The sequence below is a fragment of the Ambystoma mexicanum genome, chromosome 5q, assembly GCF_040938575.1.
Source record: "Ambystoma mexicanum isolate Mex_15411 chromosome 5q, UKY_AmexF1_1, whole genome shotgun sequence".
Lineage (NCBI taxonomy): Eukaryota > Metazoa > Chordata > Amphibia > Caudata > Ambystomatidae > Ambystoma > Ambystoma mexicanum.
The window spans coordinates 1,050,354,781-1,050,381,160 of NC_090933.1; the positions used below are offsets into that span (position 1 = coordinate 1,050,354,781).

At 46.2% G+C, this 26,380-nt stretch overlaps 1 protein-coding gene across 4 annotated transcripts in view; it reads right to left on the minus strand.

Annotated features, from left to right (window-relative positions):
• The window catches only part of ENPP2 (ectonucleotide pyrophosphatase/phosphodiesterase 2), a 1,757,842-nt gene that overhangs the window by 777,236 nt on the left and 954,226 nt on the right, over positions 1–26,380 (minus strand). For all 4 annotated transcript variants that reach the window (XM_069621550.1, XM_069621549.1, XM_069621547.1 and 1 more), the window contains exons 5-6: positions 22,523–22,583; positions 21,872–21,969 (exon numbers count right to left, since the gene is read on the minus strand). In XM_069621550.1, coding sequence (XP_069477651.1) covers positions 21,872–21,969; positions 22,523–22,583 — 159 coding nt within the window. The remainder of the gene's footprint in view (positions 1–21,871; positions 21,970–22,522; positions 22,584–26,380) is intronic.

A 26,380-nucleotide genomic window follows, 5' to 3' on the forward strand; every position in this document is an offset into this window, starting at 1 on the left:
TAACCAGTTTCACTGTCTTTTCGCCTTCCTGACGTACCTCGTGGCCGCCTTGCCTGTGCCAAGCACCCCGGCAACCGGGTTAGCACGTTTTACCACAACCGCGAACAAAGGTACCACCTTTAACCGGAAAACTCTGCGGCTGGTTTCTTCCCTGGTAGTGCAAGACCTTCATCTTTCCTCCAAGTCGAGATCTTCTCGACCCCTGAACGACGACGCGACTTGAACCCACTGCCAGGAACAACTGCCACCGCTGGAGGATCCTTCCCACTTAAGGCACCGTGTCCCGCCGGCTTCCCTTGCTACCGACTGTACGGGGTAGATTTAGCCCCCGGCTTTCGAACCTGGGTTAGCCTGGGACACCCTGGCTAAACTTTCCTAAAGCCTCTCTAAACTCTTTTCGAACCCCCTGCAAGATTTTCAAAGCCTAGTGTAACTGTGTGATCTTGGGCGCATTTGTGCTCTGCTCTCTCTAAGAGTGGGCCCAGCCTTTGGACTTTGGCTCACCAGGGACTTTTGCTCTTCTGCCTTGCTAACAGTGTTCCTGAATCTTAGAGTGGTGTATCTTTCCATATTCTGTCTTTTTCCCTCCCTTTCTCACAAACTTATTGGAGTGCCATCTAGTTAAGCGCTCACCTCTGTATGAAAATAAGTGGTGTTTTACTGTGACTTATCTGATTAGGAAAAAGGGGTGTATATATTACAATAGTAACTGTGTTTAGAATATTTTACAATAAGAGTGCTGGAGTGTTTCAAACAGTGTGTTTTTAAATAAATAATTATATACTTTGATACCAAAGCTCTGGTCAGTGTTTGCTTGTATTGGTGTGTCTGAGTGCCTATTGTGTATACTTTGCATACTGCCTAACTCTTCTTGAGAGAAGTCTGACTGCTCAGCCACAGCTACCAGGTAAATCTGGGTGGTACAGACTGCTACCAAGTGGGTTTACTGCCAACACCTGTAGTCTTAAATCTTTTGCAGTGTTCCCTAAGGGAACTGCACAGGTTTCTGCCTAACACTGTCCTAAGAATTGCTGCCCCACCACCCCCCAGACGCATAAAATGTGGAGTAATGCCCATTAAACCACCGACTGTTTTCTCTATCTGCGACTGGCCCCTTGTGACCTCAAGGATCTGGCCCATAGGGTGTTTAATAACCGAATGGTCCTCAGCAATTTTGGATCAAAGTGTAAAAAGGGCATCCAGTTTTGAAACTATCATGTCCAAGGTAGTTTCCCCGAGTATCCGGACCCAGCCCATGGGGCACTTCGAAAATTCACTTCATGTGCAAATTCAGAATCTCCCCCCCACAGAGTTCGAGTAAAAGGAATATTCTGGTGTACCCAATTGCTCGACATTTGGCGTTGCAGATAAGTTTGAATTTCCTGTATTTATGAAGCTAAGGCCGTTAGGGGCCAGGGAATTGCGCTTCAAGTTCAGGCAATGATTTAGGAGTGACTCATTGTCTATCGAGCTTTGCAGAAGGCTTACCGGATACACGTCAAACATATCCGTGTCTAGTTTCCCACTCGGCCCACTCCCCAATTTGTCCGTAGGCATCTTTTTTACCAAAGTATACCGTCAATTTCTTTTGTGCGGTCTGCAAATGTTCAAACGTTGCTTACTTCGCTTTCTTGGATTCGTTTTTTTAAAGAGAGCGAGGGGCTGCGCCCTCGTTTGTTAGCATGAGGTGCTGCCCTATGCAGGGTTGGTTTATGCGGGTTGATTTTCCCCCTGGCGGAACACAAACACAAGCAAAAGCCCTATGCAGAGGTGGAAATACCGATGACCGCGTAAACAATTAGCACTATGGGTCCAGAATGCTTGGTACCAGAATGCAGGGCGATGTGAGGAGCAATATGTGGTTGAACAAACTAAGCGCACAGGGTCCCAAGGCAAAGCTCACTCTACTTGTTCCAGAAAGTGCCTTGGCGCCACTTAAATCCACAGTCTTTCCGAGCCAGGAGCACCGCAACAACTGCCAGCAACTGCCAAGAACGGCAGTATCTCTGCGGCGCTCCGCGCTGTAGCTGGGTCTTTGACGGCTACTCCGCCTTCAGCCAGTAACAAGAGAAAAATTACAGATAACTCGCAGACATGTCCTCCTCAGCCAACAACTGCAGTCACTGTAGGGCTTTACTTACCTCCAAATAGTCAGGTCAGGAAACAGACCATAGCAAAAAGATAGGCTGCCACATAGAAGTCAATGTGAGAAAAGCAGCAACAATAAAATCTTTCCCAACAAGAGGAAATAGCAAGAAGAAAATATGACAGACTTTAATGAAGCTAAAACAGAATAGGCAGACTATGGGCAATACATATTGCTTCCGGCACATAAAATGAAAATTATACCCATAGTTATTTATGGGGTAGAAATTGAACCAACATGCAATAAAGCATGGGTAACAGGTTGGAAGGTTACATCTTAGAATGTTTTTGGGGACTCTTCAACTCGAATTTCTGCATTTCGACAAGAGTTAGCATTGAAATCTGGGATGGCGCATGCAGAAAAATTGAGACTAAGGTTTTATGCTAAAATAAAATATGTAGAAGATGGAGCTAACAAGAATATTTTCTCCATTGTAAAGCATTTAGGGTATCACTACATATTATCCCCACTAAAAATATCGCTATATACATGTTCGCCTGAAACGGCCATAAGCGATATTTTTTGGGGGGGGGAGGGTTTGGTTTTTATGAGCAGGGGTTGCGTGGGTGTACCCCCGCTCCTTTAAAAATAATGCAGGGATTGCAGGGGAGTCCCCCGCATGTTCCATGACTTAATATTGCCGCAAAAATATGGCAATATTTTTACTGGCTGGGATATTAGCACATGGAACCGCATTTAGAGGGCAAAAGTACGATTATAGAAAATAGCACAAATTTCACCATTTAAGGACTTGTTATCATGGCAAATTGAGTTTTGGGACCAAAGATTGCATTATGAAGAAATGTACAACAGAGTGAGTTTTCAAGAATATAGAGATGTTTATCCTAGGTCTGAAGAGATTCAACCACACTGCATAGATGGCCCAGGTAAATGTACATTGAGGTTTTATGAGATTTCTTTTAAATAAATCAACAACCAATGAGATTGTTGGGGCCTGGGCAAAGATTCCTCGATACATCGTTGTCCAGTAGCCTTTCCCTAGGCTCATCCTCAATTTCAGCAGTTGTGTAGAAGGACTCTTTAAAACAAATCAAAGTCTGTTAATGTAGATGGTGCCTCTTGCTGAGTTTTCCAAACCCTTTGGATATGATAACATTAGGAGAGGGAAATGGAACACTCAAGAAACCAAATATAAAGTTCTGAAATTATTTATTCTGGAAACAAAGAATTCTGGCAGGGTGACAAAGGGCCGTGCAGGCCACTCTTGTTAGTAGAGTGCAGTGAAGCACACACAGCAGCTGTATGGCCCAGTCCCATAGTTCTGCTGAGGCCTCAGGAGACTTGGAACTATGTGACTTTGTGGTGCCCGGGTACTGTATGCTGCCACTAGGATCTGCCCAATGCCTATTCACTCCTATAGTGATAGCCTCCTGAGAACTGTTAATCAGGTGAGTTTGATTCCTGCTCGGGGCACTGCACGCTGGTGCATGTGGGGAGGACTGCCAGATTGAGCGTGCAATCTGCCCCTTTGGAATTTTGACTTTTTGTTCATGATGCGCCCTTTGAACAGCTGAGGCATTATGCTTCTAAGATTTGTAATGTTATTCTCCTCTCTGGAGTCCAGAACTGTTAATATGGATTTTAAGAACCTGCCCTTTGGGAAGGTACTGAGTGGCCAACCAAGTCGTGGAACACTTGGTCTACCCAAACTCTGCCCAAGTGCAATGCAAGACATGTTTCGGGAGTTAAGGTGGCAGACGCCTAGCCTCACCAGTCCTTCCATCAGATAAGTAGGCCCATTTCCCTCAACAGTCAAAGATCCAGGTAAGTACTAGATGGGGGTAGGAAGTCCCAAACGTTCCTCTGCACAAGCTTGGTCAAAAAGCAACCTTGAAGATAACCAGTAAATATGACTTTTGGTGTACTCTCTCATTCCCTCCAAACTGGAGGGTTATCGAGGATGGGATGAAATCCTTGGCTGGCAATCGGCCGATCACAGCCAGGCAAGTCAGTACTAGGGAGTGCATTCTGCACCCATAAATCCCTGTTGCGGGGGAAGGAATTGGTAAGTACACTTGCACCACTTATTCGTTTTCCAAGTGATCAACTGTGGGGACACTTCTACTGTGGCTTTAGTTGATGGAGGTACAGTGGCTGAAGACTGTGTTCGGCTACCTGATGTTCCGATTTCCGGTTCCGGGATGACTCGGACAGACATGCATCTCTACAGGCAACATCGCAGAAGAGCTGTCAAAATGGGTCCCACAACGTGAAGAGACCTCCAGCACATAGCAGAAGCATGACAGCAGCAAAAGACCTTGATCAGGGATCAGCAGGTCATATTTGTGGTGTGTTTCAAGATCAGGCTCAATACAACAGAGCAGCAATAGCAGGATGGACTACCGTGGGCCACAAGTTGACAACCTGCAGAGTTCAAAGCTCTAGGTCAGGAAGCCCAGAGGATGATCCAGGGACACCGCAGTCAAGGTATGACAGCTGTTTTCTAGTGCAGGGCATGGGACTGGTTGCTCCAGCCAGTCCAAGGTTCGAATCACTGACAAGGGTCTTCGCTGGTCACAGTAAAAGGCAGCAGGGCTTCACTGGGAGAGGGTATTAGCACTGCTGGTTGCCCTCGGAAGAAGCCTTCTGGATATTCAGCATGGAGTATGCCTCTTTGGAATCATGGCTCCAGTGGCTGACCTAGGAAACCTCTGCAGGCTCATATCTTTATCCATAACTAGGGCTAAGGGTTGCCACAGCCCACCAGTGGCAAGGATCTGCACCATTTAGACCAGTAAGAACTGTCCAATGCTGGACGGTCTCAAACATCACATCTGTACAGCAACAGGCACACCCAGACAGGAATGGGTTTACGGACTACACAGTCCTAATCCTGACTAATTGACTCGCACAAAGACCATATCAAAAGAGGTTAGCAAAATCATAGGATAAAGGGGTGCAAAGAAGCCCTGCAGCACTACACTGTAAGGTGATGTGTGCTACATTATATCACACGAGATCCAGAAAAGGGACATTGCCCCCCTGCACTGGTGACCTTAAGGGTTTACCAGTTCTGCTAAAGGAAGGCAGTTGAAGGTAAGTAAACAAAACTGATTTAATTACCTCCAAAGTTAAATTGGTGTTAAAGACATACCAAAATAATTGAACGGTTCCATTGATTTTAAAAGGAAGGAAAGTTGCAAGGGGAAATATCTTTTCTAACTGGACCATAGAGCACTTTCTTGCTAATTTCAATTGAAACTGGTCCACAATTTTTAGACAACATTGAGGCCATTGAGAAGCCTGGTTCTCCGACGACTTTGCCCCTGTAGCACACAAAGCTTTGCCCCCGTGGCTACTCGCTCATCGGCCACAATAGACCCTGCAGAGGTGGTGGAGTGGTAGTCCTCTTCGTCATTTCTCTGTCTCACTCTTCGAATCCCAGACATCCATAGCCTCCTGTGAATCCCTTCTAGTAAAACTAGCTGTACCACCAACCTTCACCCACAGTTTCCTCCTCATCTACAGATCCCCTGGTTATGACAGACATTTCACCAACAACCTCTGTTATTCAATAGCTACCATTCAAGTTAATCACTCATCTCTTACACTCCTAGGAGACTTCAACATCTGGTTCGATATCCCCAACAACCCCATGACTCATCCGCTGGTTGACAGTCTTGATGCGCTCAACCTCTCCCATCATACGACTGGTCCAACCCACTCAGGTGGGCCACCCTTGATGAAATGTTCAACTCCATGACCTGGTTTATTCATCCCGTCCCAAACTACTCATCTGGACCAATACGATGCCATCCCTTTCTCTATCCACACCGCTTCCCATCTTCCTGCACATCCCCTGTCCCCATCTCCGGGGGCTCAAATGATGGAACAAAGTCCAGATCCTCCCTGACCTAGCAGAAGCCCTGCTTCTTCGCCCCCCTGCAACGCTCCCCCCCCGATATAGCCTTAACCATCTACTCCTTCGACTCCTGGCTTAATGACTCACTAATTCCTCTCACCCCTTCACGCCCCGCTTCCTCGCGCAATGAACAGTCCCCCAATTGTTTCACGCCCCTTCTGAGGAATGTCAAAAAACAAAATAACTCTTGAACGCAAATGGCGAGCATCTAAAACCGATCTCAGCAGATCCATGTTCCCCCTGCACCATCGCAACTACAAAGTTGAAATCCAAAAGGCCAAAAAAGCCTATTACAATAAACAAATTCTCAACTGTGATAACCGCAGCCAAGAACTCCACATGATCATATCAGAATTCGTCAAACCCACTTGCTTTTCTACCCACTCCACCCCCACACAATCACTCTATGACTCCCACTCCCTATTTATTTTATTTGCATTTTGAATGCGCTCACACAGCCCGGGGGCATCGAGGCGCTGTTACAGGAATACGTCTCTTAGTTGTATTTATAAATTGCGTTTCTAAGCATGAACCCCGGGGATCAAACCTGCGTTGCTTCGTGTTGTCCCGTTTCCAAGGCAAGCACGGTGCCCTGAGCTATCCTCCCCAGCATACCAACTCAACAAACTACAAAGAGCCCAAAACGCTGCTGCCAAATTGCTCCTTGCCCTGGGTAAGAGACCACATCTCACCAGCCCTCCGAACCCCCACTAACTCCCAGTCGGACGAAGGGCCACCTTCAAGACCCTATGCATCACTCACCGAGCGGTGCACAAGACCGGCCCATTATACCTACAAGAAAAGAAAAAACCTTACCTCCCATCCCGCACCGCAAGATCAAGCATTGCTCTCCTTCTAGCGATTCAAACCTCTAGCTCTGTCAGGATCGAAGGATCCGCCTTCTCAACCTTGGCCCCATCTCTGTGGAACTTGCTTCCCCCTCATATTCGACACACCCAAGACTATATGACGTTCCGCAAACCTCTAAACGCGTCTCTTTCCGTAATACCAACCACAAGCATCTGAAGTGATTGAACCCTAGTAACCCGATGACTAATGACCAATGAGATCCCCAACAATGTCATCACTGAATACGCTTATTAATTTGCTATTAGGCTAAAGCATGCCTGAAATGCGGAATGCAATCTCCTTAGATCATAACTCCACCCAAACACTCACCTGCCATATGACTATGCTTACTGTTTACTCTACACCACCACACAATTAGAGTGCAGCTAGGCCCCTCGATCAATTTCGACCTAGCTGCGAACATTACCCCATGAACACCTCATCGTTCGAATAAAACGCAGCTATATCCCATGACAAACTGGCCTAGCTGCACACAAGCGTCCCACAGGCCTAAGGGAACCAGAACCCAGTCTTGGTGTCCACCCACCAGATTGCACACATTCAACCAATATCAATACCACCACACCTAATGCTAGGATCCAGCTACCATAAGGCAATTATATCAGCTGCACAAATAACTGGTGCACCCAAGCACCCTACGACACCCTACTTTCTCAACTGACCTGGACTACTGTCCCAGAGGGTGTTCAACCTACCAGCACGTTGAGGTCATACCAATGATATATAGAGCGCTATATAAATGCCAAATAACAAAACATAACTTATTGAGCTGATCCAATAGATTAAACATACAAGAGCTAGACCAAAGTTCTGGTGAAGGAGGAATAAGTATTGAGACAACCTTTACGAAATCTGGGTAGGGTCGGGTCCTCCGGTTACATTTGAAGAATCATAGATCCAGTGCATTTGCTTTTCATTATTTACTTTTACATGGAATTTAATATTGGCGACTGATCACCCAACTGACCATAATAGCCAGATTAATTAAAACAATGAGAAGGAAGAAATATGGCGAATACAACCAGTGGAAAATTTCTACAATCTTTTTTATCAACAAAGCAAATTGGTTTACACCAATCCCTGTGACCTATTTTGCTACAACAATACAAAAATCCTATTTATACATTTCCCTAAAATCCATATTTTCCCCAACATTTTCACTTACTATTGCTGAATACTGAAGAAAATTCATAAAAACATTATTCCAAAATTGCACAAACATAATTATAGGAGATTTGTTTTCCCCTCCCCAACCCGCTTCTGAAATATTTCACTGTTGTAACATATCTAAATTATAGGTGAACCTACCCAAGTATTGCAAGCGTAAATCATGTAAATCCTCATGTTAACCAAACCAATGTTTTACTGCTTTCCTTGCAAATCCAATAAATCCACCTGGAGGATTGTCTTGTTCCTCGGATTCCTCCTCTGCAAAGATGGAGTCCATAGACTGGAAAAAATCTGATTTAGCAAAAGCCTTAAAACTCTGTTCCAACAAAATCGTTGAGAATTCCGACAACGAGGAACTCTCTGCCGACTCTTTTGGCAGAGCAGAAGAGGGAGGTCATGGCTTCAACTTCCCTCAAGCCAGCCAATCCGTTGACGCCACGCTGGCTCTTAGGAAGTCATTAAAGACTGCTAATCTGGCACAAGTCGGTTTTTTGAGGCGCGATGGGGACTGAAGACATTTTAATTTCCTTTGAAGGTCCGGGAGGGGACGACTTCGAGAGCACATCAAGCATGTTGAGGCAAAATTCCTCCCAATCGACTTTAGTCACCAATTTGCTTGGGAAACCATGCCTTTTCCTGTTGGTTGAGGAATCTGATGAAGGTGGGGAGTGATGACATCTCTTCTTTGATTTCTTATGAGAAGATGACGAATGTCACAAATCACTCCTCGATCTGGAGCGCTTAGATTGCTTTGAGTGCTTTTTTGTGAGCCTCTCTCGGGCAATCGTTTTTTAGATGGTGTGGTCGAAGGAGATTTGGATGTTGGCCTACCTAGGGCGATCTTTCCTTTCCTCTCCTTCAAGGCATTAACGGTCATCGCCTGGCAAGACCCACAGTCATCAACCTTATGGTCCACGCTAAGGCCCGGAGGCATATTCTGTGCAGATCTGTAATCCACATTGTAGATCCACAAGGCCTCATTCCAAGATTGGATGTAGTCATGGCGCTATTTGCGCCATGACTGCCTCCAATAACGGTTCTGAGTCCGGTGTTGTTCAATGGGGACTTACTGGTGTAGTCCGACCCTGGCGGGACCAGTATGTCCCCACTGAACAAACCATTCCCCATTGAGCCCCCATAGGGGAATAAGGAATGAGGAAGGCACTATTTACGGGCCTGCTAATGGCAGGCCTGTAATTTGCTGCCTGGTCCCCTAACGGGACCTGTAAGGGGACCACACGTCCCTTGCGGTTCCCGTTAGGGGACCTCGGAATCCGGTGGTAGGGGATTACCGGCACCGGTCTCCTTACCGGTGCCCGCTATCCCCTACCGCCTGACTCGTAATGACCCCTACAGGCCGCACACCTCTTGCATCTGGTTTTCAGAGTGGACATCTCTCAAGATTTCAAAAGAAAAGCAGTTGAAAAAAAAAAGAATCAACCAGATGTCGGGGTGGCCAGGAGGCAGCTGAGTAGAGAACATGTGCACAGACTGCGCTATAACAGAAGAAATTAAAACATGAGGATGCAGCGCAAAGGGGGCGTGGCTTGGCGGCCATCCAGTAAGAGGCACTGCTCGGGAGCTCCAGAGAGATCCTGAAGAACATCCGAGCAAACTTGTGCAATTTACTGTGCAATGCAGCTAAAACTATAAAGTCAAGTGTCGGAAAATCCACAGACCAACTGGAGAGCCTGCCGAGGAAAATCGGAGTGGGAATCGTGAAGAAATTAGCTGTTGGAGATCCCACTCATTTACTTCAAAATGGCAGGTGCGTGCTGAGAGGACAACTGAAAGGGGCCGGTGTGCCTCAGGAACCGACGGCGGCCACCAGGAAGTAGAGAGGAGAGAAAGTGGACCGCAGACAGGAGCTAGGCAGTTGGCATACACCAAGCACACGCGGGAGCACCAAGAACCGTGTTGCCCTCGGCGACCTTGGGTCTAGGGCAGGCGCGAGCAGGCATGCCGTTGGACGTGGACCGCCGGTGCAGGAGGCGTACCAGTGTCATTGGGGCACCAGAAGAAAGAACCGAGAGAGCTGGCGGCCCGGCAGCGACCCCTGGGCTTCAGGGTAGGGTGCACATGCTCGGGCATCGAGCCAGCCAGGACGGCTCTGGGCCGGCTGCCGAGATCACGCAGCAAAAGGAGGAAGATCTGCAGTGCTTCCCCTTCGGAGGAAGCAGACTCCAGCCCGGGTGGACCTGTTAGCAGAAGAGAGTCCTGGCCCAATCTTGGAGGTGAGAGAGGGAGGCACCAGGCATGACAAACCCTCGTGGCGCACGGCAGTGGGCCCATGACGCTTCAGTAACTCTGGCTAGGGCTTGCACACCACGAGTAGTGCCCTATGACCTTTAACGCGCAAAGGGTATTGCCCGCGCCCACAATGAACCAAAGCAGGCTGAGCAGTCCCCGATAAGGGCTCTGACAGAGATTCGGAGACACTGTTGTGGCCCGGAGAGCAGAGGGCTGCGCACAACGGAGTGAAATGAGGAGGCTGTGAGACAACATTGGCGAGCCCTCTGGCGCAGCACTTGTAGTACTGAGACAAGCAACGTGCAAATACACACGTGTAGGGAACAGAAGCCCCCTGGGAGTGGGCAAGCATTAACTACAAAGAGCTACATGGGAGGAGTCACCATATGAACTGCATTCAGGATAGCCGTCACCCAGGGGGGCCTGAAAAGAAAGGCTACGTACAGTAGCAGCTAGTTCACGCGGGAGAACACAACCCACACGAAGAAACAAAGTAACAGGCTATGGAAAGCGAACATATAGTGGGGCATATCCAGTGGTGAAGGAGACAGGGCCTGAGAGCGATGCGTACCTCCCCCACATAAAGGAGTGAAAAGGTGGAGAGCCTACAGGGACCTGCAGGAGCATAGGAACAGCTGGCACAACCCTAGGCCAGCACCACAAAGGAGGCACAGCATGTGGCTATGGAGTGCTGAGAGTTCTGGGCCGCAGTGGCGAGCAGAGCTGGACAGGAGTGACGAGTAGACGTACCAGGGACACCATAGCAGCACCCCGGATCTACGAGAAGGGGTGGCACGCATTAGTGCATAGGAGGAGTCTACATGGATCCTGTCCTATATCGAAGTCGGTTGACACCAAGAAGCCCCCAGGCGTACCCGGAGATAAAGCGATAGTTACCAATAACACCAGAGAAGAGTGGGGCAGGCCTGGGAAGGAATCCAGCGAAGCCACATCCGTGTGGTGGACCCAACACTGGTGGACGTATAGCAGCCTTACCATTCAGGAGGTTGCACTATTGGGGTCTGCCAGGACGGACGGTGAGGCAGACTACACCGCCTAATCTTCTGGACTGCAGTGCATAGCAGGTCAGCTCTGAAAAGTACAACCACATTCGCACACTAGGGAAGCAGAGCGCCCAAGAAGGAAGGGAGTCAGACCCCCGGCTTCAAGATCAATCAGCAGGTGCACGAAGGTAAAACTGGAATGGCCGCCTGACGAGGTGAAGAGGGGACGACGTCACAGACTCGCACAGCAAAGAATGCCAAGTAAACCGAAAAGAGGGAGAGGGAGACAAACCAGCACGGACTTCTTCACCAGGAAGTCCGGCAATAGCCAACCCACTTCACCGGCTGCAACCATGGCTTCGACTAGCACTGCACAGCAGGGAGAGAATGATAGCGAGTGCCCAATTTTGGAAGCCATAGCGGCCCTGAAGGCATCTCTAGAAAACAAACTGGACACAGCTATAGCAGCCCTCAAGACATCACTGGAAAACAAAATGGGCACAGCTATGGTGGAAATGAGTCTCCTCCGACAAAGCGTACAGACCCTGGCGGACAGAGTGGGTACGGCGTAACAGCAGGTGCAGCAAAATACCACCAACGTCGCAGCTACCTGTAACGCTCACCTGGTATCCACAGGGACGTCACTCAGCCTGTTCTGACCTCTTACAACCTCGAACCCTTCCCTGGAGGCTATTCGACTGGAGACTGGGCCTTGTTTTCTTGGATAGTGTGCTCTCCGTCCTGCTTTCAGCGCAGGGGCGTGTTGATTGATGCAGGCTCGTTGCTGCCTAGTTACTTCACTGGCAAGAGTCCGACAGGCAAGTATGAGTCTTTTGAACAGTTCTCCAACTTCGCTCCTTTCCTTCCTTAGATGATGGCCGGCGTCCTGGGTTGGCGGCGTGCAGCTGAGATGAATAGCGCTGAAGGTGAGTGAGAGCGCGATGCACCCCTTTCGTATTTGCATTGAACGGAGTTCTTTTTCTCTGCCTTTTAGGTGCCACGACGTTTTCAGCGTGGATGCCGGTTATGAAGAACAAATGCGGTGGGTAAGTGCGGTATGCGGCGCCTCTAGATGTTTCCACGCTAACCTGGAGTGTCTTTTCCCTCTTGCAGATGGATGAGAAGTTCCGGAGACAGAGTTCCCCCAGAGCGGCTGGGATTCAGGTAAGCATTTGAAGCTCGTACAGTATTTAAAAATAGAAGATTTGCAGAATGCTTACTAATGCCTTTTTTCTGTTCTTTTCTCTTTTCCTTAGGAAGCGGCGTGCCGGGATGGGAATGACACCGCCGAAGATGCCCGCAGAACAGAAGGAGCGATGAATGATGGGCAGAAGCGCCCCAAGGTAAGACTGTTCCTAACGGTGTTCTTGTTCTTGCAGGAGCTGAGCGCAGAAGATGAAGGCCTACTGGAGACCGATCCGAACACGGTGAGTGTCACGCTGCAGGTGCAGAAAACGCAAAGCATGTTTCTCAGCCTGGGCGTGGCTTAAATAGTCTCTGGGTATCCCAGGTGTGTCTGGGCTGAACCACATCCAAAAGACTTGACCGAACATGCAGTTCTAGGAACCAAAATATGTGGGGGCATCCATCTTGTCCCCATCAATGCACTACAAGTCCAATCCCCAATGTTATCCTATGGGAGTGAGTGAGTATGGTGCCACAAGTGCCAAGTCTGACTCCAAGTGGGTCTTTGGAGGGATGGAGAGGCCCTTGAGGGCCATGTAGGTGATCGTGGCCTGGCTCCAGCCTGACATCTTGGAGGGCTGGGGACATGAGGGGCAGGAATCATGACACTACCCAGACCCAAATGTCTGATGTCCTGCAACGGATGAAGACCCTGGAACAAAGGGCGGTGGATGAAAAGGGGAGGGCCTGAAAGAAGAATATCTGGATTGTTGGGCTGCCAGAAGGAGAAGCGGGCAACGACCCCACGAACTATGTTGAGAACATGTTGCTGCAGGAGATTGGGACAGGAGTACTGTCCCAAGGTTTCATGGTGGAGAGAGCCAATAGAGCCCTGACGAGTAGGCCCCAACCGGGAGCTCCCCTCGATATCAATGATTGCAAAAATATTGAACTTCAAAGACCTGGAGAAAATATTGACATTTTCAAGGGAAGGGGGAGTGATAACCCGGAACTCCTTTAGAATAACTAAATACCCGGACTATACAGTGCTGGTACAAAGACAACGGCATGATATGGCCCCACGAAAGAACGCCTTAAAGCAGCGGGTATACGAGAGGGCAGATTGCACTTCGAGACAACAGAAGAGGCCAACGCATGGATGGACCAACAAGGTATCCCGCAACAAAGACCCAGAAATGCCAACAATAATGAGGGGAACCCTCCTCGGAGGCAGTGGGAATGAGCCTACTATTGGAAAAGATGGCCCTGACACCACAGACATGAAGCAGGCCAGATGGAGTATAAATAAAGAGGTGGAGATCTATAGTCCTGCCGCTGGAAACGACAGGACACAAAGCCCCAAGGATTCTATTAGTTTAGATGTCAGTTTTGAGGCATCACACTTTAACGGGCGGGTCCCACCTCGGTGGGTGGTGCAAGAGAAGCAGCAGGGCCTCAGCAGGGAGAGGGTGGCTGGGCGTTTGTTTATTAGTTATAGTTAGAAGCTTGTTTAGTTGGTTGAAGGAAGGCACGAATGGTGGAAGAAGAGGCACACAAAGGAATCCGAGGCACAGCAAAAGTGACAATGGAATTTATGGGGAACAAAAGGACCCAACACAGGAAGCTTTCCCTAGCCTGGGGTCCCCAATGGCATTGGCACATAATGAAACTAACGAAGGGAAGAAGACAACTCACCTGAAGGGAGGTAGGACAACACAGAATGGGGCTGGGGCAACAAACACTGGGCAGGAGACCTCGTAGGAGGACAGGGCAGTGGCTGGCCCACAGGGGACACCACAAAAATGGGCCCGGACGAAGTAACTATTGCAACCTGGAACGTTACAAGAAACTCACTTGACGCTTGAGAAGCAAACTAAAGTGGCCAAGAAATGGGGTGGCCAAATGTACAGCTCGACCTCCTCTAACTATGCCAGGTGAGTAATGACATGGGTTTCCCCGGGGGCCCATTTTAATTGATTAAGCAAGAAAAACGACCTGGAAGGCAGATTTGTGATAGGGCACTCAATGCTGGAGAACAGGGAGATATACCTGATAAATACATACGCCCCGAATCATGATGTTCTTCAGGAAAATAGCACCCAAGCTGGCTCAATACGGAGGCAGCGTTCATCTGGGCAGGCGACTAACTGCAACCTGGACCCGCTTATGGACAGATTGGATGACAAATACAGGAAGCCAGCAGCGCCAGCGAAAGCTCTACAAACAATCCTTCGTCAACTACACCTGGAAGAAGGTACATGGGCAAGGGAGAGGGTACACACACTATATCGCTCCTCACAGCATATTCACATGCATAGACCATTTGTTCACGGGCTCTGAATCCCTGGGTGAATTCACAGGGATTAACATTAGGGCACAGACACTGTCAGACCATGCACCACTACTAGCGACATGGGCACATACCCATAGGAAAGCCCCCATACCCATGTGGCAACCGAGGACGGAGGCACTGAAGGAGGGAGAGTTTCAGAAACACATGCAAGATACGATAGATTATTACTTTGAGCATAACATGGGAAGTGTAGAGAGCAATGGTATAATCTGGGATGCCATAAAGGTGGCGGTAAGGGGAGCAGCAATAGGGAAAATGGCCGGGTTAAGAGGAGGCGCCTTAGCGGATCTTGGGGAGATGGAAAGATAGAAGTGGCAGAGCGCCAAGCGGGTGCAACGGGTGAGGAATCTGGAGTGCTTACGAGGTCGAGATGGACTTGTGTCGCAATTTGGGAGGAACTGGGTGGATTGGATTATGGAAAGTACATTCAGAGGCTGCACGCGGAGGAGATCAAGGCCAGCAGGCTCCTGGCTTGGCTCACCAAGAAGAAGCACAGGAGGGAACCCATTAATGCAATAAGAGATGTAGCAGGAGTGGAGGTTAGAACCCAAGAAGGCATTCACAAAATATTCTCGCAATTTTATGAGTGATTGTATGGTCCCAACCCAGCGGCAGAGATGGGTGATATGGCCGACGCCCTGGTGGAGATCAGACTCCCAAAGCAAGTCGTAGAGCAGGTTCAAATGCTTGAGGCTCCCCTCATGGTGGAGTAGCTGGAGACTGTAATTACTGAGCTCCCATCTGGCAAAACCTCGGGACCCGATGGGTTCACAGGCGAGTTTTGTAAGCAATACAATGGCACCTTAGCACCAAGATTGTTGGACACCTACCAAGAGGCGTTCGACAAGGGGCAGTTGCCTGATAGCATGTAGGAATTGGTCATTATACCTGTCCTGAAACCGGGGAAATCACCACTAGACTGCGCCTCTTATAGGCCGATCACCCTGATTAATCAAAACTCCAAAATCCTTACGGTAGTACTCGCCAAACGGCTCAAGCAGGTGATACACACACGGAGTCACTCGGACCAAACGGGCTATCTTCCAGGGAGAAACACGACGTGGAATCTGCAGAGACTCCACCATGTGGTCGATCAAACAAACCAGGGACGGGGCGAAAAAGCCATAGCGTCAATAGACACTGTCAAAGCATTCGACTCTGTGAATTGGGAGTGGCTGATGATTGTCCTTGCCCACTTTGGGATGGAAGAACAGTTCCTTCTTTGGGTCAGGCTGCTTTATAAGAACCCCAGAGCGAGGGTGAAAACCGGGAGAAATATCTCGGAGGATCTATAGAGGCACAAAGCAGAGTTGCCCACTGTCACCAAGGTTATATATATTGGTCCTCGAACCGTTGGCAGTCTTTCTTGGGGCCGGATACGTGAATATGGGGTTAGACATAGATGGGGTCATACACCAAATCTCGTTATTTGCAGATAACGTCCTCCTTTTTGTGGAAAACCCGCGGGAACACCTGGCAAGCATACTGAACACGATAGATGCGTACACCAGAATTTCTGGAATAGCTATCAACAAACGCAAGTCCTCACTCTTCCCCCTGGCTGATCTCAAATGGATCCCCCTGAACCAACTGCCAGACGTGGGGCTCATATGGGCATCACACTCCTTCTCTTATTTGGGGATAGAACTGCATCACAACACTCTGGATACATATAATTCTAATACACGGGTGGCCCTCGAAAAGCCACAGAAGGCCATGATCTTCTGGAAGACACTTCCGTTAGGGATGATGGGAAGGGCGGCCCTGCTGAAGTTGACTGTATTGCCACATATGCTGTACCACTTCACAAATATTCCACACGCTATACCTAAGGCATTCTTCACACAATGGTATGGGAATTTCTGTGGGGGGAGAGAGAGGAGTAGAATCACTGAACACCCTGCAAAGAGAATATGAAGCATGGGGCATAAGGCTATCTAGCAGGGAAACTACAATTTGTGGTTACGTGGCTGGGAGATGAGACATCAGTAGATTCATTACTCTTTCAGCCAGCGCTGAAACAATATTACCTGAGAGATGTTATGGATCGACAAGTCCCTGATCAAGACATTACCAAATATGGTTAAACTGGGCCTGACCTTGTGGAACAAAGCATGGCGACTCCAGGGAACACAGAACCCCTACTCCACGCAGATCCCCTTTGCAGGGTTTTTTTGGGCACAGACACTAGGACCCTCGCAATATATAGATCCCATTGGGAAGCTAACGGCATAGCCCAGAGAGGAGACTTGAGAAATGAAGGCAGCTCGACGGACTTCCGACAGTTGATGGAAGACCACGACATACACAGCGGTCAGTTCATACTATACAACAGTATAGTTCAGAAAATAACTCCTAGATGTTGAAGACCCGATGGGGAAGTTGGAGGCATGGTATGATGTGTCGGAAGGGGGACACGCGGTTTCTAGAATGGATCAGCAGCTGCTGACATCCAACAATGAGCAGGAACTGCACATAAGAGAACGCTGGGAAGAGGAGCTCCAGAGGCCCTTCACTGACCAAGAGTAGACCAGGGTCCGGAGATACACCAGAAAGGTATCCAGAAATGCAAGATTTAACAAGCACAGCTGTACCTCATGCACCTAGCATGCCCCACACCCAAGAGAATAACTGCGATGGGGACGGGGAAGCCCCGGAACTGCCCACGTTGCGCTGAGGAGAAAGCTGACATGCTGCACATGTTTTGGACCTGCCCGGTAATAAAGACGTTTTGGGAGGGAATCAAGCAAAGGGTGGAATTCACATGTAAGCATGGACTCCTGAATCGGACCTACTGGGCCTCTTTCGTAGAGGCTACAAACAAAAAACGTATCTGGCCAAGATGAAGGACCTAGTGTGCATTCTGACAAAGCGGTGCATAGCAATGGCATGGACCTCCAACTCTGGACCAAACATAGACTCGTGGTGGGCAGACCTTAAGAAATGGATGGTGGCGGAGACAGTGGTGTGGACGAGAGCGGTGCAAAGTGGAGAGGGGGAGAGTGGACACAAAATACTTGCATGGAACTCCCTGATAAAGGATTTATTTGGAGACAGGGAACATAGGAGCACAGACGACCCGGGAGAAATGGAAGAGCATAATAATGAGAACTGATAGACGAGCAGAATACCCCCAGAAAGATGGAACACAGGGACACAGACATGAGATGGGACTGGATATGAGGGTTGGCCATAGATCAAGGAACAAGGCCACAGGACCACGTCATGAAGGATGATGCAGAGTGGAATCCACATAAGAGTGCCTTAGTGAAAAAAAATGCACATCACATGGAATGGCCCTCTGTTGGAGCCAGAGGGGATCTGCGGACCAGGGGAAGTCATCTGGAGACAGTCATTGATGATTTTCTCAGACTCCAGCATTATGGGATAAGCGACAGGCTAAGGGATTGATGTGATAACCAAAGAAGGTAGATGTGACAGCTGCTCTGTAATTTTTCACGGAAGGCTAAAGCGAGACCTCTTAAAATAACCCCAGTCTCCCTCAACTAGGGTCCAAATACGCTCTTCACTCGCTTTAGTTTGAAAGGAGTGGAAACCTGGTGTCAATTATTCAAATCCTTACATACTGCCCAATTTGCATACAGTTGCCAAAGATGCACAAGAACTACAGGGGTAGTGGTCACCCTGAGATGTGGCACATGGATCAGGCAGGGAATGGGAGATAGAAAAGGGGGTCCTAGTGGTTAAACCCAGATCCGGTGCTCATCCAGGAACCACACTATCTCTTTTACTAAGAAATCAAAATCTGGTTGGGAGCTAAGCTAATAGTATGAGAAGAAGCGAAATTCCATTGAAACAATAGATTATGCAGTCTGAAGATAGTTGGCAGTGGCATGCATTTCCACAGAGACATTGCAGTTGTCGTACATTATTTCAAACCCTACGGTTGCAAGGACTTCCTTACCAGAGTAGGACCAAAGAGAACAGCTTTTCCAGATCCGCAGATGAGAGTCAAGCAGAAAATCAACCACTTCTGCCTTGATTTAAAAGGGCCAGGACTTTACAACCTTTGCACTGCTAGCAAGGAGGTGAGGGGGGAGGATCAGGAAATTGAGGTGATCAGGGCAACCAACCTTGGAAGGAGAGAAATTTTTGTCCGCCAGGGCTGTGTGCCTTCCCGAACCCTGTTCAATCCATTTCTAAGTTAAGTGGCCCTAAACGAGGTTCTGAGGGTAAGCATGTATTGGTAGGTTGACTATCTGGGCATTTGTTCTGCATCTTCAGGTTCATAGAAAGGCCAGATTGTAAGAAAGACCATTTTGGTCGATTCAGGTGGTTTCTGGGGGCGAGGAGGAAAAGGGGGTTGGGGGGTACTTAACGTCTGGGGCTCATCTAGGTTACCAGCACTGGTCCGAGCATATAAAAAAAAAGATGTTGCAGGAGACATATCTGGTAGCCATTTATGGGGCCATAGTAATTCTCCTCTAATGGAGAAGGAAAAAAGGTTTTTGAAGTCCCTTCTTCGTAGGTTAAATAAGTCAGTAACATCTTGCTGTTCACAAGAAAGGAATTGAAAAGCTAGCCTATCCAGCATGTGGCGTCTTCAATGCCCCTACTTTTATGGTATAGAATATGGACAAAGCCGGGCCCTCAATGACGAGACACATTGACCAGAGATAGTCGACCAGTACTGGGTCGTTGCTCTGGTTGTTAAATCTTCGACTTTGAACCAAAAAGGTTCAGAAGGGATGGCGGTTATCTGTACAGTATCTTGATAGAAGCAACTGGGATTCATGGTCACGCTCACCTCAGTAAATTATTCTATCTACCCAATACTTTGTGTTGGTAAAATTGTTAAGTGAGCAATTTTAGACAGGATATTCTTTGTGGCACTTTGAAGTGCATTTGTTATTTTCACTTTGTTTAATTGCTTGAATTTTCTGGGTTACATCGTTCTTCAAGCATTTTGCATCATGAACATGCTTTTCACATTGCTTTGTGACACTGCTGTAGTATTGTCCAAAATTAAAACTGGCTCCATTTGTGTTTTGTTTTCATCAGCGTTAACAGATGCCACTCAATTGCGGAAGCACGGCATATCACACTTTTTTTTTACCTCCGAAGCACATCAATGGCATTTAGTGGCTTAACGTTTTCAATGTGTTAAAGGTTTGTGAGAGCCTGTAACCAAGCAGTTAATTTTGGCATTTGCGAGGAGTAAAAGCTTATTGCTCTTAAATATGAAGATGTGTTTTCTATAGTTTTAGAATATTGTGTTTATGTTTAATGTATTTCTAACATGCCCTGGGCCCAAGGTCAAACGGGCACACAATGAAACGTCACAGTCCATTGTCTTTGTAGAGAGCAAGGCATAGCTGCCATGTGGTCTGAACTTACTTTAAACCCCCTTTCTCCTCACACCTCATCCCTAAGCAGGTAGAACGCATACAGGTAGAAAGTGTGAAAATCTACCAGCACTTATTTGGTAGACTTTTATACTCTTTATGGTATTCTTTAAATGGGACACTTCGAAGTGCTATGAAGACTTTAACTAGCACAGATTCTACCAGTACTTCTCAACAAGTCTTGCTATATATTAAGTCACAGAACCCCAATTGATAAGCGTAGCCGGCAAACCCATTTCATTGGACAATGTCAACTATTCACAGCAGGGCTGATGGACATTTAGTGGCATTATGTCAACATTTCTTAGCAGGACTGCTATCATTATAACCACACATAACAATGATATGGCCTCTGCATTTAAGCAAATCATGCTTCTTGCTGAGAATAACCTCTGATTCTACAATTCCCAGCCCAATTCCCAAAAGTAATATATTGCACACATTTAAATGGACCACACAATTTCCATGCAGAAATAGTGTTGTAGATGGAAAATGCATTTTCAGCTTTTTAAATATTATTGCTATGTCAAAAAGAAACGGGGAGAGGAAGAGCAATCTTGAACACATGCAATGCAGGGCTGGCAACAAGGGGGAGAAGGGCAAATGGAACAGAGAACGTAATAGGCATGCCAAAACAGGAATTGGAGCAAGAACATGAAGAGAGGCAACAAGAAGCTACAAGAGGTAGAACAAAAAAACAACAAAAACTGAGAAAGTAAACGGAGGTAAAAATCAGGTGAGAGAGGCACACACAAACACAACAGCAATAGAAGTGAGGGATAGAAGCATAGCAAAAGAGAACATTTAAAGACAGTATAAAAAGGAAACGCAGATCAGCAGTGAGTGGGGGGATACAAATATAAAAAGCAAAACAAGAGAAAGCAGACCAATAAGGTCAGTGGCAGCAAAATAACCAAAAAGGAGTAGTGACTGCTTCAGAAACAATGAGAAAGGAGAGATCCAGATAATGTCATGAGAGAAGAAGGAGTTAGAGCAACTAAGACAGATAAACATAGGAGAGAAACAGCAATATTAGGATGCAGAAACATGAGGGGCAGAGTGACAGGGCAATGTGCCGCAATAGGTGTTATAGCAACACTTAATGGCAAAAGGTGGGGCATCAGAAAATGTAATTTGGAGAAATAAGTAGCAAAGGGAAGGCGAGAAAACATGAATTGGCTGTCAGGTGAGAGGCAGAGAAGAGATTTTGGTAAAGTGTGGACTCTATGAATACCTGATGGAACTAGCTGGTATCGGTCATAGTTCTTAGGAGTTCCAGTGTCGAGAATCATGAAAATACAGTTGGGTAGCATACATCTACAAGTTATTGCATGGGCGAACATTTCCCACAGTTGCAAAAAACGATTTGAAGGAAGTTAATTTTGATACACAACCTTTTCCTCCAAAATGTTTTTGAAAACCATTTTCATTTTATTCACTATTTGGATAGACTTTGGATACTTTGTACTCTCTTTATCAGATTTACTTAACAATTGTAAGAAGAGGGAGTAAAATATGCCTCCTCCAAAATCCTATCTAATGCACTGAGTGCATCGATTAGAGTAATGTTAACAACTACTGTAGCATTTAGAAGCTGGCACGAGGTGTTTAATAAAAACTTGATGTTATGAAACAAGCACATAGTTAAGGTGCTAAAACGTATAAAAGGTTGAGAAAGCGCCTGGTGTACATAGACATACGTACTGAGCTTATCGATGTTCGGAAGAACCGTGCTCCCTTTCTTCATGTATGAAGCACGGAAGCCATCAACAGAAAAGATGATCAATGGAGGGCGAACAAAGCTAAAACAAAAACAAAGAGTAATCACATGTCAAGATGTTTTTCCGTATAGTAAAGGATAGCCATCACCTAGCCTCCAAGTGGTACCATGTCAACGGTTACATCTTCGAGCAGTACTTGTAAGCTCATTAGTACTCCTGAAAGAACCTAAACTATAAATGCCAAAATGCAAAGTATTTTTGATGAACACTTTAATAGTCATGCAATCTTTTCCTGTAAATTTTGCAGAATTGTATTCAATTATATATCACTCTTTCACTAAATGTCTCCAAGATTTGGAGCACTTCAGAAAAGTTCTTCTGAAATGCAGCATGCAGTATTAGCCAAAGTGGATGTGTTGTTCTAGATTAACTACAATAAAGCATGCATTAAAAGAAATGGCAGTGTTTCGTTACTTAGGACATTGCCACTGTCAATTTCACAGCATACTGAACTTCCAAACCACCAGATTTCGCAACAAAATACCTCAGAATCAAGAATAATACTGTAGTAATGAATATAGAGGAGTGGCTTTGTTATCACATGAAGACATATGTACATCAAATTAAACTTTACCCCGCTGGGCATTCCGGGGTTTTAAGGTCTTCACAATTGTCCTCCACCCAGTGGGTTTCGCCTGAAACCAACAAAATAAATAAATGTGAGATTTACCATCCATCAAACTATTAACAAATAATGTCCTAATTCAAATTGACATTGAGTTACAGAATAGAGACAGCAATCATGTTTGGAAATAGCATCATCATTTTTTAAAAGCATACATAAACAACAAACATGACAATCTCAAACTTGGCCACATAATTAATAGAATACAATGCATGAACAGGTTCTTCTGCATATGAACCAGCAAGGAACTTGTATCCTAGATTCATTTATATCCTAAGTATGTTGAAATGAGTAAACATGAGGAGGATTTAAAAACTTATCTGACAAAGCTTTACAGAGGGAAAAAAAAGACATTAAAACATCTTCTACAAACATATGATATTCCTGGGAACGAACAGTGTTATTGCTGTTTACTGTTTGTGATTGCATAAACCTTCAGTGAGGCCTAAGACAATACACCAGCTAAAACAAGCATATATGTCGAAAAATGAACCCTAAAATGCAGAAAAACTGCAATAGGGCATAAGACAGCTTTCTGATGTCGAAAAGGCCACATTTACACGATTTCCTAAAAGTGCTTGTGCACGATTAATAAGTGTTAAAACCTTGGGTCATCCAAATTACATGGATCAATAATGCCAATACAAGTTTAAAACAACCATTAAAATACCAACAATAGTTCAAAAGAACACGTTTAAGGTAATTGGCAGTTTAAAAAAAAACACATTACTAAGAGGCAAGAAGTTGTGTCCTCCTATACCATGCTTGTTTCAAATCAAAAACATCAAGAGTCCAGACCACTGTAGGAGAATCTGCCCAAAGAAGATGCAGAACAGCAGGACTACATTGGGTGAAACCTGCCTCTCTCTGAAGCGGTTTCAATGTGCGATTTCTGATGTCCGAATAAGCTGGATATACAAGTAGAAAATGAGTGAGATCTTCTGCTGGGGTGTGTGCATGATAGGCAGCTGGAATTATCTGCAAGGCGTGACCCAACGGCAGTCTTGGCTCAAGGAGAGACAGTTGAATCGTGCCCTGGTTAAGATCTTTGGGTCATTCACCCACAGCAGATATTTCTGCATACCTCTTGATGAAATTGGGGCATGATAGCGATTGGAAGATTTTAATCATTCAGCGGATTCTCTATTGACCTCCATACGGGCCATGCTACTGTTATTCAATAAAGTGGTTTTGCATCTGCCCATTAAGGAGACATCGTTAAAATAAGACTGAGCTTTAATATTGCTTAGTTGGTTTTAAACGTGCATGGTCCAAGGAATAGCAAGACCATTTGTTTTCCTGAACAACACTTTTTTGATCTGTTAAATGACTTCAATTCAGCACTCCAACTAAGTCAATGCCGAGTCTGGGATGCCCAAGGGAAGCCCTTAATTATATATTTTTATGACAAGTTCATAGATCTGGATGATAAACCCTTGTATAACACCCCTTTTTTTGAATCCCCCCAATCTCACTGAGCCAAGAAGTAGGTTTGTTTTGCAAATTAAAAGATTTATTTGAAAATTAAATAATATATATATATCACACTTTCATAATAAATTAATATTTGATCGCACACTTATGAATATGACAGTGATCAACAATGGATAATATTACACTAGCACACTTTTGTAATCACTTAGGAGTTGGTATAGAAAGGATAAGGTAGCTGAGAATGCTTTTATGGTTTCAAGGAAAAACAATGACGGAAAGAATGCAGCACAGAAATAAACTGATATGGTTTCAACAAGAGAGAATATAATCACTTTTCCCCTTGTGGCAATTCACTCCCCCCCCCTATGCAGTATAAAGAGATGGAAGGGGAGCACACAATTTTCAGGAATACCATCAAATGCAATACCAATTCAGTTCCCCCCTAGCAAGCTTAGAGCACACGGTTGATTTTAAAACACAGGCAAAAATACTTTAAATGTGATTTGCAAAGAAGTGAAAATATGCTAAAAATGATTTTAATTTCCATATAGGAGATTCAGGGTAGGTGATAGCTACTTAAGATTGGTTCAGGTCAACCCTATCAGTGATTCATGAGGGATTATCAGGTTGAAAACAAATTTCAGCAATGCAAAGCAAAACACAGCTATTTTTGACAGGTGAAGAAGTTGGAGTTAGTTTCCAATTCGCGGCACTTTTTCCGAATGCGTCAAGGGCAATTACGGAAAAACTATAATGAGTAGAAAGTCACACACGGTTCAAAAGATACGGACGATTTTGTGGAGGTTGATTTTCAGAAATGAAATAATGATTCAGAATGGCAAATGACACTTTCTCAGCTTTAAAATCACAAAATGGACACACGATTTCTATGATGCAGTTCTAGGTAGGTGGAATTGGATGGGATAAGCTTATTATACTAATAGATGACTATGCACAGTTCTGGCTGGGTACTCACACTATAAATTTGAAATAGGCCGTCAAGATCTGGTCAGGTTGGCTGCGGTTCCGTCGCCCCGGACGGTCTCTGGTACCGATTCTGCTCACAGAGATCTGGTCTGGGTCTCTGGTTTTGGCAAAAGTTCTGGCACTGCACAGCGGTCTGGTCTGAGTCTGCTCTCCTATCGGCACTGCACAGCGGTCTGGATATAGCTCTGCTTTCTGGGTTCTGGCACAGGGTTCTAGGCCAGAATCAAACAGCTTGCCCGGCTGTTGAATAGTTTGGTTACGCTGCTGGATTCTTAGGCCTGCTGAGAATGATTCAGCTTTTGGACTAGGCCTCTCTGCTGCAAGTTCTGAAGTCTGGATTCTAAGTTCTGGTTCTGGAGTCTTCTGGATATTGTCTGGTCCGGCAAAATGCTTCGCACAAAATCAGTTTGAGGTGGAAAGTGAATATCTCTACCTGGGTCTCAAAGACTCCTTTTATGTCTTTTGAAAATGGGTGTGTGCGTGGGCATAACTAAGCCTGCCCCTCACAACTTATCATTGGCCAAGTTCTCCTCTCTCCCTTGATTGGGGAAGGAAATGGAGTGTCATCGTGATGAGGTATGTTTATGGGTCAGAGGATCGTCCCTTGTCACTTTGCACACAAATCTATTTTTGATCCAAATGCATATTTATCTATGTACAATTTTTCTAATATATGTCCAGTTAACATATTTTCTGTAGCACCAAACCATCCGATCCCTGTCTTTGTAAGGTGTCGTGTCCACTTCTGACAGAATTCTGCTCTTTTCATCCAGAACACAACCTCTAAACATTTCCAGAATTTACACAAACGTGCGCAAGAAGTATGGGCATCAGAGGATAAAGCGTCAGATTTTTAACATACAGACATTCGGAGTAACACCCTATTTTTCGCTACTACTCCCCAGAACATACCACAGAGTCCTAACACCTCTTAAAATGTGCACAGAAAAAAATCACAGGAATAATGATATTATTTATATAATTTTGACAGTTATGTACTATGAATTATCCATCTTTTTAAAATTATGCTCTGGGCCAGATGGGTGTGGTTAAGGTTCCAAAGCTCATGGGAGAATTTCTGTCTGTCCCCGCCTCCAGCTCAGGTGGCTCCCAGAGGCACTGCTCCTCCCAGTTTCTTCCAAGAGGAAGCCATTTACGTCCCCCCCTAATTTAACATTTGCCTGAGCCAAGGAAAGTTCATTGTTCCGTTTCCCTTGCAGTCCCAGGAGCCCCTCCTCCGATTCAATCAGAGAGGTGTGATCTCCTTTTGGTGGTGCAGCAGAAGGGAGGCCAGGCCTGGGAATGCAGTTGCTGGGCAAGTTTCCACTCCTGTCGGGGGTAGTTGTCAGGCAGAACTCAATCTCCTTAAGCCAGGCTTCAGCTAAA